This window comes from Dendropsophus ebraccatus, chromosome 4, assembly GCF_027789765.1.
Source record: "Dendropsophus ebraccatus isolate aDenEbr1 chromosome 4, aDenEbr1.pat, whole genome shotgun sequence".
NCBI classification, from domain to species: domain Eukaryota; kingdom Metazoa; phylum Chordata; class Amphibia; order Anura; family Hylidae; genus Dendropsophus; species Dendropsophus ebraccatus.
The window spans coordinates 66687230-66704820 of record NC_091457.1 but is presented as its reverse complement, the minus strand read 5'-3'; the positions used below and the strand labels follow the sequence as shown (position 1 = coordinate 66704820).

General features: G+C 45.7%; 1 protein-coding gene across 2 annotated transcripts; it reads right to left on the bottom strand.

The window, feature by feature from the left end:
* Window positions 1-1382: 1382 nt before the first annotated feature.
* On the bottom strand, window positions 1383-12928 carry C4H16orf46 (chromosome 4 C16orf46 homolog). Of its 2 annotated transcripts, none has more exons than XM_069968484.1 (3): window positions 12735-12928; window positions 4009-4218; window positions 1383-2559 (listed from the first exon to the last, which is right to left on the bottom strand). In XM_069968484.1, the coding sequence occupies exons 2-3, from the start codon at window positions 4201-4203 to the stop codon at window positions 1582-1584; spliced, it is 1173 nt and encodes a 390-aa protein (XP_069824585.1). In that variant the 5' UTR covers window positions 4204-4218; window positions 12735-12928; the 3' UTR covers window positions 1383-1581. The 2 variants fall into 2 exon arrangements, with proteins under 2 accessions (XP_069824585.1, XP_069824584.1); XM_069968483.1 differs by lacking the exon at window positions 12735-12928 and adding an exon at window positions 12553-12716.
* Between the last annotated feature and the right edge of the window lie 4663 nt (window positions 12929-17591).

Sequence of the window (17591 nt, the reverse complement as noted above, 5' to 3'; positions counted from 1 at the left end):
AGCTCAGCTCTATCATCAAGCCACCAGCTCAGCTACATCAAGCCACCAGCTCACGGCGTTCCTGTGAGTGTAGCCCCGAAGTCCCACATCCCCTGTGGCTGCCCTAAGCCCCTTCACAGCCACACAGACCCCTGGATGCCGGCAGTGCTCCACCAGCTCAGCTCTGCTACATTATTCCACTAGCTCAGCTCTGCTACATCATCATGCCACCAGCTCAGCTCTGCTACAACATCATCATGCCACCAGCTCAGCTCTGCTATAACATCATCATGCCACCAGCTCTGCTACATCATGAGCACCAGCTCAGCTCGGCTACATCATGAGTACCAGCTCAGCTCGGCTACATCATCATCTCAGCTCTGCTATATCACCATCATGTCAGCTCTTGGTGGGGAATACCCCTTTAACTGGTGGATACAGCAGGTGCATTATTACTGTATGGGGGCACAGCACTGGACATTTATTATATGGGGGCACAGCAGGCAGCATTATTACTATAAGTGGGGGCACAGCCTGGTGGCATTATTACTATATGGGAGCACATCAGGAGGGATTATTACTATATGGGGGCATAGCAGCAGGCATTATTATTGTATGAGTGTCCCAGTCAGGGTATTATTACTATATGGGGAAAAGCAGGAGATCTTACGCACAGGGGGCAACCCACATACCTAATCTGGGGGATTTAACTGTTTGTGGGGCTCTAGTGGGGGAATTTTATATTTGTAAGGCACTATTGAAGGTATTAACTACTATATGGGAGCTATTATGGGAATGCCTACTACTTTGACAGTGCCAGGAACACTGCACATCATTCTGACAGTGACAGGAATGCCAAATGTACAGAAATGGGGTAAGGAGGGAAGTGGGAGCTACCACAGGAAGAGGAGGTTAAGAGTAGGGAGGCAGAGAGGGAGGAGTGAGCTGTGTCCATCTTTTGTTAATCTGGTGTTCCCTATATAATCCTACCTTTGGTGATAGGCTGACACTTAGGGCCCTATTCCACTGGACTATTATCGTTCGCATAATCGTTAACGATTAATGATCTCAAACGACCGCTATTGCGAAAGACCTGAAAACGGTCACTCATTTCCATGGAACGATAATCGTATCGTTGATCGTATTTGCGATCGTTTTTTCTGCGAACGACCGAACGACGTCTTATTCAATGCGAATGATTTGCAAACGAGCAACGATAAAAATAGGTCCAGGTCTTATGAAGCTTTCAACGATTTCTCGTTCGGTCGTTAAACGTTAACTGCATTTCAACCGAACGATTATCGTTTAGATTTGAACGATTTAACAATAATCTGAACGATAATAGTCAGGTGGAATAGGGCCCTTAGCTATTTATAAAGTTCAAAGAAAATAAAAAACAAAACTTCCTGATCTTATATTTTTTTTTAATATAGACGAAAATAAATTCTTAAAGGTTTAAAATAATGCCCAGTCACATTAAATATACCTCACTTTCCTTTGTAGAATTTGTTGGCACCAGGCTAACGTGTAGTATAATAGAGGTAGCTGATACAAATCTAGCATTTAACCATTATGTTATTACTTCATTGTTCTGTAATAGTGTTAGCAAAGTTTGATTTTAACAGGTATTTCCACTCTTGTAACAGTTAGTGAGGGTAACACTGTGTTTCGGGGTAGTTGGCCGGTGCTTGACTTTGCCCTTCTCACTTTAGCATCATTGTGTTGTCTCACTTCTTGGCGGATGTTGCGCTTATTCTGCATTGTTCTAGTATGGAGGAAGCCCACAGGAGCAGAGTTGCTGCCATGTTTTGCAGCAATGGATTTCTGGGCTAATAATGCGTTCTGCCACTGGAAACGGTCAGCGTCCTTTATTGGTGTTTTTGGAATGCAGGAGGTGACAAAGGACAGTGGTTCTGGCATTCGTGGCTGCTCCTGAGGAAATTCACTCATAACTTCAAGTAGTTTTCTCTCTACCCTTACATCAATGTTGTGGAGAAATTGTCCGGTCAGTGTACTACCCATAAGGCCTTTGGAGGGAAGCTTTTCTAGCTGCTGAAGCAAAATCTCTTTCCTTCGTGCTATCTGCTCTGCATGCCCATTTCCAGGTGAGGCTTTCAGTGGTGGCAGTAACATGGGTGCATTAAACATTAGTGGCTCCTTTGTATTATAACAATTGGTACACACAGGAATGGCTCTCCCGGTGAATGGTGAGGAGCTTCTTTGTATATTCTTTTCTTTGTTTTGTCTTTGTTCTTTAATCGATACCTCTACAGGAGATACTTTGTCACTATAGATTTCTGTTTTGGAAACCATGGCAGTAGAAGGGCAGTGACCTGTAAACCCAGACTCCAAGTCTCTTTCTGCTGGTAGCAGCACATGATCCCCAACGCCTGTCTCGGACTTGTCCTTATGGTTGCTGACTGTGCTGGGTTTTGTTTCTGCAGCTGTATCTTTACTCTCATGCATAAAACACAGGTCTAGGCATAAAATACAGTCCGTGGCGTCCCCAGGTTTCAGCTTCTTTTGTTTCTTTTGAGGGTGTAGACATGCTGTTGCTGAAACTGGACCCCAGCCACAAGCCTGCAAAATAAGAATCACAAAGCATTAAAATTATTATTATTTTTTTTTTAACAATGACACTGGTTAAGACATTCAAGGAGAGATACATAGCATTCTTCATAGAAAGTTTATAGGTCTGTCAGGAAATGATTGTTCACATCTGTGTTAGGCACTTCTAGCATTTTGTTCTTTCATAGAAGCAAACTATCAAAAATGGCATCAGATGCATGAAATGAGGCAAATGTGCTGCACTTGTGTGGTTTCTGCTACTTTACTGGACATAAACTTACTTTGTCTGTTTGGTCAAGCCGTAAAAGTCTAAGGTATCAAGGTGCATTTACACGTAACGATTGTGCAAATTTGCGCGATAACGATCGAATTCGAACGATAATCGTACGTGTAAACGCAGAGAACGATCAAACGACGAACGAGAAATCGTTCATTTTGATCTTTCAACATGTTCTCAAATAGTCGTTCGCAAAAAATTCGTAGATCGTTCCGTGCGAACAGATGTTTGCCGATTTAACCAATGTGCGAGATAGGCTTAAGCGATCGCAAAACGATTTTCCGTACAATATATCGTACCGTCTAAACGCTGATCGTTATGAAAAAAAATCGTTACTCCGACATTGTTAATCGTACGATCGGGCCAATTATCGTTTCGTGTAAACGCACCATCATACTGGCCACTTGGGAGCTCACAGCATCATAATGAGTCCAGTTTACAGCTACAAGTTCGGTCCTTGAGATACAGCCAGCACACAACCTGTACATAGATGTGTGTTTTAGGCCTTAAAGGGGTTGTCCGGCATTCTGTATTTTTTTTTTTTTTTTTTTTTTTAAATATACTGCTGCTGGTGCAAATAAAATAAACATACTATGCTTACTATTCTGTGCTCCCCTTGCGTCAACTGTGTCCCCTGCTGATATGAACTTGTCTCAGGAGTGACAGCCCACTCAGCCAATCACTGACTGAGACTGAACACCCCGTTGGCCAGTGATTGGCAGAGTGAGTTGTCCTCCCAAGATGTGTTTGTCTTGGAAGTAGAGGCTCTGCAGTCAGCTGAGTACACCGGGAGCACAGAAAGGGAACCATAGGATGTTTATTTTATATGCAGCAGTATATTAAATACCAAACACTGGACAACTCCTTTATTAAGATCCTTGATCTGGTAGCTATTAGACCTAAAATGGCAATAAACGAGCAATATAGCTCTTATTGCCATTTTAGGTCTAATAGCTACCAGGCTAAATGTTTGACAGTGCTTCCACTGTTAACGTTCACCTGTGTAGTATCCTTTCTGAATGCTTATGAAAAGTACAAACAATCCAGGTTCAGAAACAGAACTATATCTATATTCCCATAGACAATTATTGTGCTGTGTCACAGGATTATACAGCCAGGACTGTAAATGTATACCAAGATACAGCCTATGATGAAAATGGTGCTGGTAAATATGACCTACTCACCGCTTCTTCCCATCCTGTCCCTATCAACCACTCTGTGGATTTCTGATCGTCTTCAAGAATTTTCTCACTGATTTCCACCAATGCTTCTGTCAGATCTTTCTCCCATTTCCCTTCACAAGGTGAGCAGACCTTTTGTGGATGCTCTTTTAGCTCTTGCAGTGTGTCAGATAGGGAATCATCATGTTGAATAGCCATTTATTAGTGTCACATCTGCAATATAAAATAGGAATCTTACAACCAAACTTGCATTTTTACTGCTCCTTCATACATTCACCATTAATCAGTATCTGTGACTGCCATAGGTGTCATATACATGTGATTGAACTAGACTCTCCTGAATTATTCTGGCATTTAGTTCAGTAGCTCAGAGTGAACTAGACTCTACTGATCCGTTTCCCTAGCACTTAGCTCAGTAGTTCACAGGTAACATGATAATCTATCATATATGAACCTCCTTAGGGCACAGAGCTGTAAGCTGCAGCCACGATGGAGCCTGTACTGTACTACTTTTTACTCCACCAGGTTTCATACTCTTATTACAATCTTTTAGCAATGTTTTTTTAGGCATTTTGCCCCCTATAGATGGTCTAAGAGAAAGTGTCCTAGCCAGGGCAGGGAATTATCCTGAAAAACTATCAATGTGCCAAAACATAGCAAAAATAAAAATTTTGAGTATGAGGGGTATGAATGTGAGTATAGTAGGTATGAAATCTCAGATTACTCTAATAATTCCCAGCTCATTTATAGCCACAGGGTTTTTGGACAAAAATGCAATAATATTTTAAAAGCAGGGAAAAAAAAGTACCGTACTCAGATTTGGGTTCTCGTATTTGTAATTAAATAGTACATAAAATCATACAGTTTAGCATGACACCATGAGCTTGTTGTATAAGTGATGGCATCAACAAAAATAATAACTAGTGGAATGTCATTTACCACAATAACATCTCATGCAAGCAGCCAACACTGAAGGCTGAGTAGAGCCGAGTCAATTTACATTAAAAACTAAATAAATCTTGAATTTGCTTGGCAGTTGGATAAGGGTGCATTTACAGAGATGCATCTGACAGATTTTTAAAGCAAAAGCCAGGAACTATAAACAGTACAGGTCATACAGGAAAGACTGAGATTTCTCCTCTTTTCAAATCCATTTCTGGCTTTGGCTTCAAAAATCTGTCAGATAAATCTCTGTGTAAACGCACCATTACATGCCGGCTTCCTTTGATCTCTGTGACGTCTCCCTGCCACTCCACCCCGGATGCCTCAAAAAGCTGGATTCAGTCTTAGGAAACTATTTCCAGGACTGGATCCAGATACCTGGGAGGGAGCAGCAAGAAGATCAAAGGCAGCTAGCTTATAAACCGGACAAACAAAGCCATTCACTTCCTTTGTCTCCAGATCTGAGTGTAAAAGAGGAGATCTGTTTCTAGTAACTTCTGATCTTCTGTACTCCTAAATAAACTAATCCCCAATGAACTAGATTTCCTGGTCTCTATAGTGAACTCTGATTCAGTTCATAAGTTGGCTGACCATGTGACCATGTCTATCCTTTAGTGTCCTTCACGGAGCCTTTATATGTCTATGGAGGAAGCAGAGGGAAGCATGGTTCCCCCATGCTCAGCCATCTTATGGACAGGATTGCTGTTCCGCATAGAATCCAGGACAGCACAGCCTAGAGGAGGGGTGTCCGATATTAGCTGTGTGGGATACACAGAGAGCTTCAGTACAGTGAGGACATTTACTAATATTGAACATCGAACAATCTTACTATAAAGTGGCCAACTCCATTAAGACTAGTAAGGGCTCATGCATACACCGCAGTTTTCCAAAATTGCAACAAGAATACAGAAGTATAGCCATGACACTTGTAAAATGACCACAAATAAGTTGTTACCAGAGACAACCTGAAACAGGTTGCACGCCATTACCAAATCCATTCCTCCTGCTAACCATTGTGCTCATTAGAGACGAATGATTCAGATTAGTTTTGCTTCGTACAAAGTAAAACTGATCTGCGCTCATCTCCCTCAGGCTGCCGGCTCCATGCAGAGGTAGGATACAGCCATAGCTGTATTTATGTTGTCCAGGTGGTCCCCGGACGGTATCCTCCCTCTGCACGGAGCCGCCACCCTGAGGGAGATGAGCGCAGATCAGTTTTCCTTTATACACAGCAAAACACATCTGATTTATAGGTGTCTCCCCATGCAAAGTGGCAGCATTTGTCAAGTATTTATTATATTGTGTTCCAGACATTTCATGTATTAAATTACATCCTTTGTTGTTTTGTGACTTTGCTCAAGGACAATAATAAAGCTAGAACCATGATGTCATATTTCATAAAGACAGATGCTATTACTTAGGACAACACCTCGGCTTCCTGTCTAGACACAGTGCTACTATTCCTCTATATGTGAGATGGAGACCATGGTTAATATTGTAGTGCAACTAGTTTTCCAGCAGACAGATGCACTTCAGCCTTGGTGCCAATACAATGCCCTTTTTGGTCAAAAAAAAACTTTAATAAACCTAAAGAGAGAACAAGTAAAATATGTAGGCTTTTGCTCAGATTTTTAGGCACACTAGATTCCTGCGTCGGGGATTTGGCCACCCATGTAGCAGCATGTTGCACCTGCCTGCTGGCTACTGTTATACACATATCGTAATGAAACTAAATGGGACGAGCACCATTAACTTACACGTCACACTTGGTTAATCAACCAAGAGAGACCAGATGGCTTCAGGTATAGAAAGGAGGGGATCTGCATGTAGAGGAATGCATTACCTGGACATCCTGCAATACAGTTCAACCAGCCATATACAATGACAACGCAATTGCCTTAATCACTTACATAAAGTCACATGATGGGTTTTCTTCATATGGACCGTGTGAATCCAGCCTAACACAGTGGTTGTGTGTCATGTGACTGATATTGTGTATCCCCAGCCTAAATGAGAGAGAAGGGCCAGCTGTTACCATGGGCTGACCGAGCTGCACAACATTACATTGGAGCACTATGTGCAGTGGGAATACAATTCCCTCTTCATGACTTGTATGTTCCTTGGTGATAATAAGGTATTAATATGGTAGCAAGTATTTTCCGAGATAATTAGGTTAATCGAATGTGGTAAATTAAATGTTAAGATGACAATTCACTTCAGAGCAAGAGCGCCAATCAATGGGATTTAATTAGAAGACGAGTCTTGCCGGCGACACAACTGAAGTAAGGGAAGTAAGGTTACTGTAGAAGCTGAACACCAGGCAGACCAATGAATAATTACACAGGACACCAACTTGTACTTTACACTAATGTCTCTCACATAACCTTCCATAAATCATGCGGGTGCCATTACTGCGGAGGATGAATATTACCACCGCTAATGCACACAGCAAGGAGGATAGTATCCCCGAGCTGAAGATAAGCATGTCTACTATCTATATATAGAGAACAGGAAAAGGGATATTGCAGGCCCAGAAAAAAAAATACAATGTGACTCATATATAAATATATATAACTTAGGGGGGCCCCTAGCAACCAATCAGATTCCACAGATCTCAGATTCTGCTGATCACCAATTATTCCTGTAACATGTTGACCCTGCATGAACTGCCCGCTCATGTCAGTCATTTGAGTCACGTCAGAGATGGGATAAGGCAGGGCAGTATTGCTTTTTTATATGTTTATACCCCTACAAATCAAAATAAAGTAAATCAATTGTTTGCACCAATTGTTGAGCCAATTCTTAAAGTGACTCTGTACCCACAATCTGCCCACCCCAAACTGCTTGTACCTTCGGATAGCTGCTTTTAATCCAAGATCTGTCCTGGGGTCCGTTCGGCAGGTAATGCAGTTATTGTCCTAAAAACTACTTTTAAACTTGCAGCCCTGTGTCAAATTGGCGTGGCCTAGAGTATCTGTGCATTAGGCTGGCACAACCTCTCTGTCCCTCCTCCCACCCTCTTCATCATTAGGAATGCCCCAGACCGATTTTCTACTATTCATCAGCTGTGAGAACACGGCACATGGGCTGGATCGTTAAGTTCACTTCATCTGTGTTCACTGCAGAGGAATAGGAAAAAGCCTGCCAGTGGCATTCCTAATGATGAAGAGGGTGGGGAGGAGGAACGGAGGGGTGGTGTAAGGCTTGGGCACAGACACTCTAGGCCAGTGTTTCTCAACCTTTTCCAGCCAAGTACCCCCATGCGACAAGAAGCTCCAGCCGAGTGCCCCCAAGGATGCAATCTATTATAAACATTGCCATACATATGTTTTGCAGCAATATCCGCAGCAATACTCTGTAATGTTATGGCATATGGCTCTGCATTCTCACAGCAGATTTTCATTCCGCTGCGAGAATGTAGCCACGGCCTATTTACCTAATTAGCTGTCTGGCCTTAAAGCGATTCTGTACCCACAATCTGACCCCCCCCCCCAAACCACTTGTATCTTCAGATAGCTGCTTTTAATCCAAGATCTGTCCTGAGGTCCGTTCGGCAGGGGACGCAGTTATTGTCCTAAAAACAACTTTTAAACTGGCAGCCCCGTGCTCAGCAGATGGGGCTTAGAGTATCTGTGCCCTAACTTTGCACCACCCCTCCGTCCCTCCTCCCCACCCTCTTCATCATTAGGAAAGCGACTGGAACATTTTCTCCTGTCTGAACATTGCACAGGTGCTTTAACCATCCAGCCCATGTTCAGTATTCACCCAGCTGATAAATAGGAGACAATCTGCCTGAGGCATTCCTAATGATGAGAAGGGATGGAGAGGGTGTGCCAGCCTAATGCATACACACTCTAGGCCACACCAGTTTGACACAGGGCTGCAAGTTTAAAAGTTGTTTTTTAGGACAATAACTGCATCACCTGCCAAACGGACCCCAGGACAGATCTTGGATTAAAAGCAACTATCTAAAGGTACAAGCGGTTTGGGGGGGACAGATTGTGGGTACAGAGTCACTTTAAACATATCATGCTTACCTGCCTGCACTCTTACCTGCTTCTTAGTCTCACGGGCCACTGACAGCCCGCTCAGCCAACCAGTGGCTGCCACGGAACAGTGCACTAATTGGCTGAACAGGCCATCAGAGTGCCGGGAGCCAGAGAAGTATGCTGGAGTGCAGGCAGGTAAGCATGTTATGTCCCTTTCAGCAAGGAATGCCGCTAGAGCAAGATATGTTCCCTGCTACCAAATACATCCTTTCCAGTCACATATACCCCTTTCAGCTAGGTATGCCTCTCGCAGCCAGGTATGTCCCATGGAGCCATACGTGCCCCCTGGAATCAGATATACCCCTTGCAGCTAGATATGCTGTCTGTAGCTAGGCATGCCCCCTGCAGTCATATGTTTCTAGATGCCAGTTATGTCCCCTGTAGCGGGATATGTCTCTTCCAGACAGATTTGTCCCCTGAAACTGGATATGTCTCTTACTGCGATATATGTCCCATGGAGCTGGATATGTCCCCCTTTGTAGCCAGATACCTCACCATGTTGTCAAGATGCCCCTTTCTATGTAGCCAGATACCCTGTATAGTAATAATGCCAATATAGTAAGGTCTCTTGCTGTGTCCGCCATATAGTAATAGTGCCTCCAGCTGTGTCCTCCATATAGTAATATTGTCCCCTTCCCTGCTCTGCCCCCAAAATAAATGCCCCCTCACCTGCTATGTCACCATAGTAAATGCCCCCTAATCTGGGCATTGAGTGGGTCTCTCTCTTCTCCAGTCTCCTGGCCCGATACTGCAGAGTGAGGTCCGAGGGGGAGAGAGGAAGAGAGAGGAGATGAAGGGAGGAGGGGATGTAAAGGGAGGGGGGGGGAGAGGGAAAGAGGTGGTGATGGGGAGAGGAGGTAAAGGGAAAGGAAGAGAGAGGGGTAGAGAGAAGGTAAAGGGGGATTGGGGAGAGAGGAGGAAAAGGAAGAAGAAAAGGTGAAGGACTACAGAAGGGGTAAGGGGGAGAGATAAAAAAAAAGGTGTAGGAGGGAAGGAGGAGGTGGTGGGGGGAGGGGGAAGAGAGGAGGTGGTGTAGAGGTGTTTGGCCAGCGAGGGGGTCATGGTGTGGGGGGGCTCCGGCAATAGTGAGTTGTGGACGGGGACAGGGTACCTCACAGGGCACAAAGCAGCAGCAGTTTTTGGAGCACATTGTCCCCCTGCAGCTGCAGGATTGGGAAGCAGTGTCCAGCTGGGGGCTCCAAGAGGGACGAATCCAAGGCAAGTGGGCGGAAGTGACCCGCGCGGGCGAGAGGAGAAGCGGCAGCAGGCTCATGTCCCCACCAGCGGCAGCTGGATCGACCACCAGCAACCCAGGGCAGGCCAACAGAGGTGAACAGCAGTGGCAGCCGGTGGACATGGGGGTGCCCCATCTCCCAGTCAACAACTTACTGCTGCTAGAGCCCCGGGCGGGGAAGCCCTGCACACCACAACACCCTTGCCGCTGATCTTAAGCCCCTGCTGGCTGGTCCGGCGGGAACATCAACCTGCCGCCGCTTCTCCTCTCCGCCCGCGCGGGTCACTTTTGTCTGCCTGGAACTCGTCCCCAGGGTGCCATCTACCCTCTTGGAGCCCCCAGTTGGACGCCGCTCCCCGATCTGGCAGCCCCAGGGAGAGCGCGTGCACCGGAGGATGCCGCTGCTGCTTCGTACCCTGTAACTCCATCCTTTCCCCAGCAGCCTCACCAAGCCCTGTCCCCCACAGAACGCTGCTGCTGGGGGAAGGATGGTTAGGGCAGCGGCAGGGATGGGTGCTGGGACATTGCTCAGTGATAGCAGTGTCCCGGCACCCAAAGCAAAAGTTTTATTTTTTTTCATCACCTCCCCGCATACCCCAGGGTTGAGAACCCCTGCTCTAGGCCACGCCAGTTTGACACAGGGCTGTGTCAAGTTTAAAAGTTGTTTTTAGGACAATAACTGCATCACCTACCGAACGGACCCCAGAACAGATCTTGGATTAAAAGCAGCTATCCGAAGGTACGAGTGGTTTGGGGGGACAGATTGTGGGTACAGAGTCGCACATGTACCAGATCACAGAGGATTCTGCGATGCTTTGTAGTGTCATTTCCTATGAATCTGCATCCTCGCAGCAGATTTTCATTCCACTGTGAGGGTGGGTTAACACTACGGAACAGCGACGCGCATCTCTATCTCTCGATTCTATGGGCGGAAGGCAGATTCGGCCCAGCCATAGAATGGTGTCTATGGGTCGGGCAGAGATGCTCGCCGCCCCGGTGAGTGTGAGCGTCAAAATCCGCTGGAACTGCACCAGCACGGCAGCTGGTGGAATAAGTGGCCAGGGGCTACATTCTCACAGTGGAATGAAAATCTGCTGCGATGATGTAGATTCATAGGAAACCACACTACAGAGCATCGCAGAGGATTTCACAGTGGAATGCGCAGAGTGAAATCTGCTGCGATGCAGTACATGTGAAACTGGCCTAAAGCAAAGTTCAGCTGTGTCTGGCAGCTATCAGCTCTATACTCTATACTACAGCGGCGTCTGGCAGCTATCAGCCCTATACTACAGCGGCGTCTGGCAGCTATCAGCCCTATACTACAGCGGCGTCTGGCTGCTTTCAGCCCTATACTACAGCGGCGTCTGGCAGCTATCAGCCCTATACCACAGCCGCGTCTGGCAGCTATCAGCCCTATACTACAGCGGCGTCTGGCAGCTATCAGCCCTATACTACAGCCGCGTCTGGCAGCTATCAGCCCTATACTACAGCCGCGTCTGGCAGCTATCAGCCCTATACTACAGCCGCGTCTGGCAGCTATCAGCCCTATACTACAGCCGCGTCTGGCAGCTATCAGCCCTATACTACAGCCGCGTCTGGCGGCTATCAGCCCTATACTACAGCCGCGTCTGGCGGCTATCAGCCCTATACTACAGCGGCGTCTGGCGGCTATCAGCCCTATACTACAGCGGCGTCTGGCGGCTATCAGCCCTATACTACAGCCGCGTCTGGCAGCTATCAGCCCTATACTACAGCCGCGTCTGGCAGCTATCAGCCCTATACTACAGCCGCGTCTGGCGGCTATCAGCCCTATACTACAGCGGCGTCTGGCGGCTATCAGCCCTATACTACAGCGGCGTCTGGCGGCTATCAGCCCTATACTACAGCGGCGTCTGGCGGCTATCAGCCCTATACTACAGCGGCGTCTGGCGGCTATCAGCCCTATACTACAGCGGCGTCTGGCGGCTATCAGCCCTATACTACAGCGGCGTATTGACATGATGGGAGAGCCCCAGGCTGCAGAACACTGTGCATGCAGCTTCTCTCTCCAGCTTACAGGTTAGTGTGCAGGGTGCCTGAGCTCCAGCTCTCCCCGGGGTCTCCAGCTTACAGGGTTAGTGTGCAGGATGATGGCGCTCCAGCTCTCCCCGGGGTCTCCAGCTCTCCCCGGGGTCTCCAGCTCTCCCCGGGGTCTCCCGCCCCTGCATTCCAGCACAGAGGTGCAGCAACCACTTCTATATTCCATAACTGACAGAAAATCCCAGCATCAGCAGTCACCTAACTACAGAATCCTACTAAACTCTAAGTGCACCGTATACACACCTAACTCCTGCAGCGGTACAGGACGGCAGCCGCAGCCCGATCTAAGCGGCCATCACCACGTACTGCTCCATCTTCTCCACCTAAACAAGCCGCAGCCGTTGTCACGGTTACGTTTGGATCACGTGTCTGGGGTGTGGCTTCCCAGCGGAAGTGACGTATTATTTAACCTACTGAGCGCTGACCTTGGTTCTGATGCGGTTGCGGGAGAGGAGGCTGCAGTGTCCTTGAAGCTAGGAGTATGAGGAGAGGGCTGGGGGCGGAGCGGCTGCTATATAGACCCTCACTGCCAACAACCGATACTCTTGTGTCATTCTCAGTGCAGACCTTGAGGGGGCGGTACCTGACCCAGCTGATTGTGCCTGGTGATTAATGGGGCTTCTGCAGCAAACTCCCTAGGTTGCCTTGGAAACCTGACCATACGGCGTGAGCTGCGTACGGCTGAACCAGAGAGTACGTGGTGACGCATAGTCCGTGATACCTGATCACATTCCCCGCAGTTGGCCTATAGATCCATATTCCGGAGCCCTCGCAATTATTCGTTGTGCTTTTCCATTTATCTGGTCATACATACATATACACTGATCACTTCATTAGAAACACCTCAGTAACAGGTTGCTCCAGCGATTTGGGGGGTCATGGCGTTTAAACATCAGAGAACAGATTTCACATGGTGGCCTATGGCGGTGGAAAAAATTGTGTTCTTTAACCCCTTAAGGACGGGGCCAATTTCGATCTTTGCGTTTTAGTTTTTTCCTCCTTGTGCTTAAAAGGCCATAGCAGCTGCATTTTTCCACCTAGAAACCCACATGAGCCCTTATTTTCTGCGTCACTAATTGTACTTTGCAATAACAGGCTGAATTTTTGCATAAAGTACACTGCGAAACCAGAAAAAAATTCAAAGTGTGGTGAAATTTAAAAAAAAAAGCATTTTGTTTATTTGGGGGAAACGTGTTTTTACGCCATTTGCCCTGGGGTAAAACTGACTTGTTATATATGTTTCTCAAGTCGTTACGATTAAAACGATATGTAACATGTATAACTTATATTGTATCTGATGGCCTGTAAAAAATGTAAACCATTGTCAACAAATATACGTCACTTAAAATCGCTCCATTCCCAGGCTTATAGTGCTTTTATCCTTTGGTCTATGGGGCTGTGTGAGGTGTCAGTTTTTGCGCCATGATATGTTCTTTCTATCGGTACCTTGATTGCGCATATATGACTTTTTGATCGCTTTTTATTACAATTTTTCTGGATTTGATGCGACCAAAAACGCGCAATTTTGCACTTTGGGATTTTTTTGCGCTGACGCCATTTACCGTGCGGGATCAGGAATGTGATTAATTAATAGTTCGGGCGATTACGCACGCGGCGATAGCAAACATGTTTGTTTATTTATTTATTTATTTACTTTTATTTATAACCTGGGAAAAGGGGGGTAATTCAGACTTTTATTAGGGGAGGGGGCTTTTTACTGTTAACAACATTTTTTTTTTTACTTTTACACTTATACTAGAAGCCCCCCTAGGGGACTTCTAGTATAAGTGCTTTGATCTCTCATAGAGATCTCTGCAGCATAGATATGCTGCAGAGATCCATGAGATAGGCACTCGTTTGCTTTCGGTTGCTGCAGCCGGAAGTAAAGGAGTGCCGAGCCGGGGACGGCGCCATCTTGGAGCGGTCCCCGGCCGGCTTCAGAAACGGAGATCGCTCCTCCGGGATAACATCCCGGGGGAGCGATCTCCGCCACTAGACACCAGGGAACAGCTGAATCCGGTAATCGGATGCAGCTGTCATGTTTGACAGCTGCATCTGATTACTGTATTAGCGGGCACGGCGATCAGACCGTGCCCGCTAATACCTATGGTCCCGGGCTACAAGCGGCACCCGGGACCGCCGCGGTTCAGAGCGGGGTCGCCGCGCGGCCCCGCTCTGAACGTCCTTACCAGCATCAGGGCGTAAGCCCGATGTCGTTAAGGGGTTAAACTACTCCCCAGTGATCTGGGCCTGATGACACAGAGCACTGCCTTGTTGCAGGATGGCTTTATGGTCAGAGAAGACCTCCTTAAAGCGACTCTGTACCCACAATCTGACCCCCCCCAAACCGCTTGTACCTTCTTACAGCTGCTCTTACTCCAAGATCTGTGCTGGGGTCCGTTGTTTGGCAGGTGATGCAGTTATTGTCCTAAAAAACAACTTTTAAACTTGCAGCCCTGTGCCAAACTGGCGTGGCCTAGAGTGTCTGTGCCCAACCTGACACAGCTGCGGAATAGGAGACAATTTGCCTGGGACATTCCTAATGATGAAGAGGGCGGGGGGGGGGGGGCGGCAGAGAGGGTGTGCCAGGCTAATGCATCTCCAAGCCAGTTTGACACAGGGCTGCAAGTTTAAAAGTTGTTTTTTAGGACAATAACTGCATCACCTGCTGAACAGACCCCAGGACAGATCTAGGATTAAAAGCAGCTATCCGAAGGTACAAGTGGTTTGGGGGGGTCAGATTGTGGTTACAGAGTCACTTTAAGATATGGGCACAGATAGTCACATAGCAGGTCCTACCGCCAGACCAATCTGGATATGGCTTTATAACACCAGATAGCTCAGCAAGGAAAAGTACTAGTAATTCCAGACAACCTTCTGCCATGAGCCTAAAGTCCATTAACCTCTTTGTTCATGCAAGATGTCGTGTGAGAGGATTTGGGGGTCATCATTTGGTCTTTGGCTTTCAAACCCCAGTTGACACAAGGTACATATAAAATTATTGTCAAGGATGTAGGACAGCGCTCATCCAAATAAAAAATAAACAAAAAAAGATGGAACTCACCCGGTGTATGTGGGTATGGGACTTGGTCCCCTCCCCCACTACACCAAAATCCGAGGTGGCAGAAAATAAATGGCTCCAATCCCTGTTCACAAAGAACATCCACTCAGAGAGCGCTCAGCAGAACCCGGTGGGAAACATCCGAACCAGTGAATTAATGGAAAGAGAAAATAACAAAAAATTGCAGCGCTTAGAGATAGGAACTATAGAAAGATAATGTCATGCAATCACCAGTTGGTGTATAGCAACTCACTTCACCATGGGGGAAAGGCCAATCGTCCAAGCCAGACCCCCTCCAGGATGCTTCTATATTATAATCAAATGGATGGTAACGATATCTAAATCCAATATTCCATTTATTGTGACAAGTGTAGGGCTCAGGTACAAGGCAACGCGTTTCGGTGGACTATGTGCCACCTTTATCAAGCCAGGCTGAGCCGGCCGACACGGATCAGGTATGTATAATGCACCACACTTCCGGGTATACGGGTGGGGGTGGTGGGACACGGGGAAGGAGGCGATTCACAGACATAACATACATTACAAAGTTGTATAACTTTGTAATGTTTGTTATTTTGTGAATAATTTCTTAGCGCCGCACTACCCCTTTAAACGTATCAATGCACATATATATATATATATATATATATACACACACATGTAAAAGCCAGTGCTCATTGGTGCTAAAACGTGTTACTTATCACATAATTACATATGGGACCATCTCAAAACACTCCCACTTGTTTATGATTGATTTAAAAAAAAAACAGAAGTAAATCCACCCACATCACATTAGATACATAAACAATATATTAAAAAAACATAGATCACTATAATAAAGGTTCCACGTGAATTCCCGGTGGTTGAGGGGGTCATCAGGCATCCTGGGTTCTCAAGATGTAAATAATCCTCACTGGATGTGGCTATAAATGGAAGTTTGTAAGATGAACATGTGCAGATGAATTCTTCATCATTAGAATAATGCCTGTAGGATTAACCACATGAAAGCCAGGACTACACATATATACATGTGTATCATGTAGCCATCACCGTACTCTGGCAAACAGTTTATATACAAATTATATTCATCGGCAACAAGAAAGTGGATAAGGCCTAATAGCTCCACTAGGTGACATAGCCTTCTTACCACCTCTATCCTATCTATCTATCGAGGACGGACTACTTGACCTTACCTTGGAAAAAGAATTACCAAGTGTAGGGTATATTCTGACTGGTGTAGGGGACGCCTGACCTAAGCAGCACCTAGCTTGTAGGTAGGGCTGAACTGGAAAACCCTCCTGCTATTAGGCCTTACCCCCTTTCGTGTTGCTAACAGTATAATTTGTATATAAACTGTCCACCAGAGTGTGGTGATTGCTATGCGATAAACATGTATTTTTGTAAAAAAGTAGCCATACCTGTAGAGCTGCATACTAATAGGAGAGAAGCTGACATGACAACTAACAGAACAGTAAGCTGTGTGGTCATTAAAGTCTATGGATAATCCAGTGTTTGACTCTTGACCCTGAAAATTTTCTGTGATGTAAAAAGAAAGTCACAGATTATAGTGTTCCCAAAATGTCCCAGGGAGGTACAAGCATAAAGTAGTGTGAGGAGCCCATCAAAAAGCACCCCATGTTTCTACCTTCTGATCATATTTGTTATCATACATGGCCATGTCAACATGTTGATATTTACCTCTGTTATGTGTATAGTTTTTATGTTGTTACATCACCTACATTTCTTTTAATATATCTTCATATAGGTGAAGCTTTTGACAATTAATCTAAGGTCATGGAAATGCTGCCTGGATTTGCAAGGCTTATGAAGAGACCACAGGCCTATTTATTGACCTCATCCATTTCTCTCCATTCATTACATAGATATAACGTAGAGATGAGAGAAATCAATAGCTGAATTTATGTGAATAAACTTCTCCCATTACCCCTGAGGTGTATTTGCAGCATGTCAGCTATAGCCAAATGAAAAGTAATTCATAGTGATTGACATAACAATCCATATGCACATATATTGCCAATGTGAATGTATTTATGTGGAAATTCAAACTAGTATAAATCAAGGAGAATGCTAGGTTCATCTGGCAAAATACAGAAAATATTTGTAGAACATATATCACATCATAATTTATAAAAGGTAATATGATATAAATAAAGGCACTGCAAGCAAGCACCGATTTCGTTGATCACCACTCATGTGCAGC

Coding starts and splice junctions, on each gene's coding strand:
- C4H16orf46 (XM_069968484.1), bottom strand. CDS start 4,203: ATGGCTATTCAACATGATGATTCCCTATCTGACACACTGCAAGAGCTA. Junction 2,560..4,008: donor GGACAGGATGGGAAGAAGCG/GTGAGTAGGTCA, acceptor CTTATTTTGCAG/GCTTGTGGCTGGGGTCCAGT.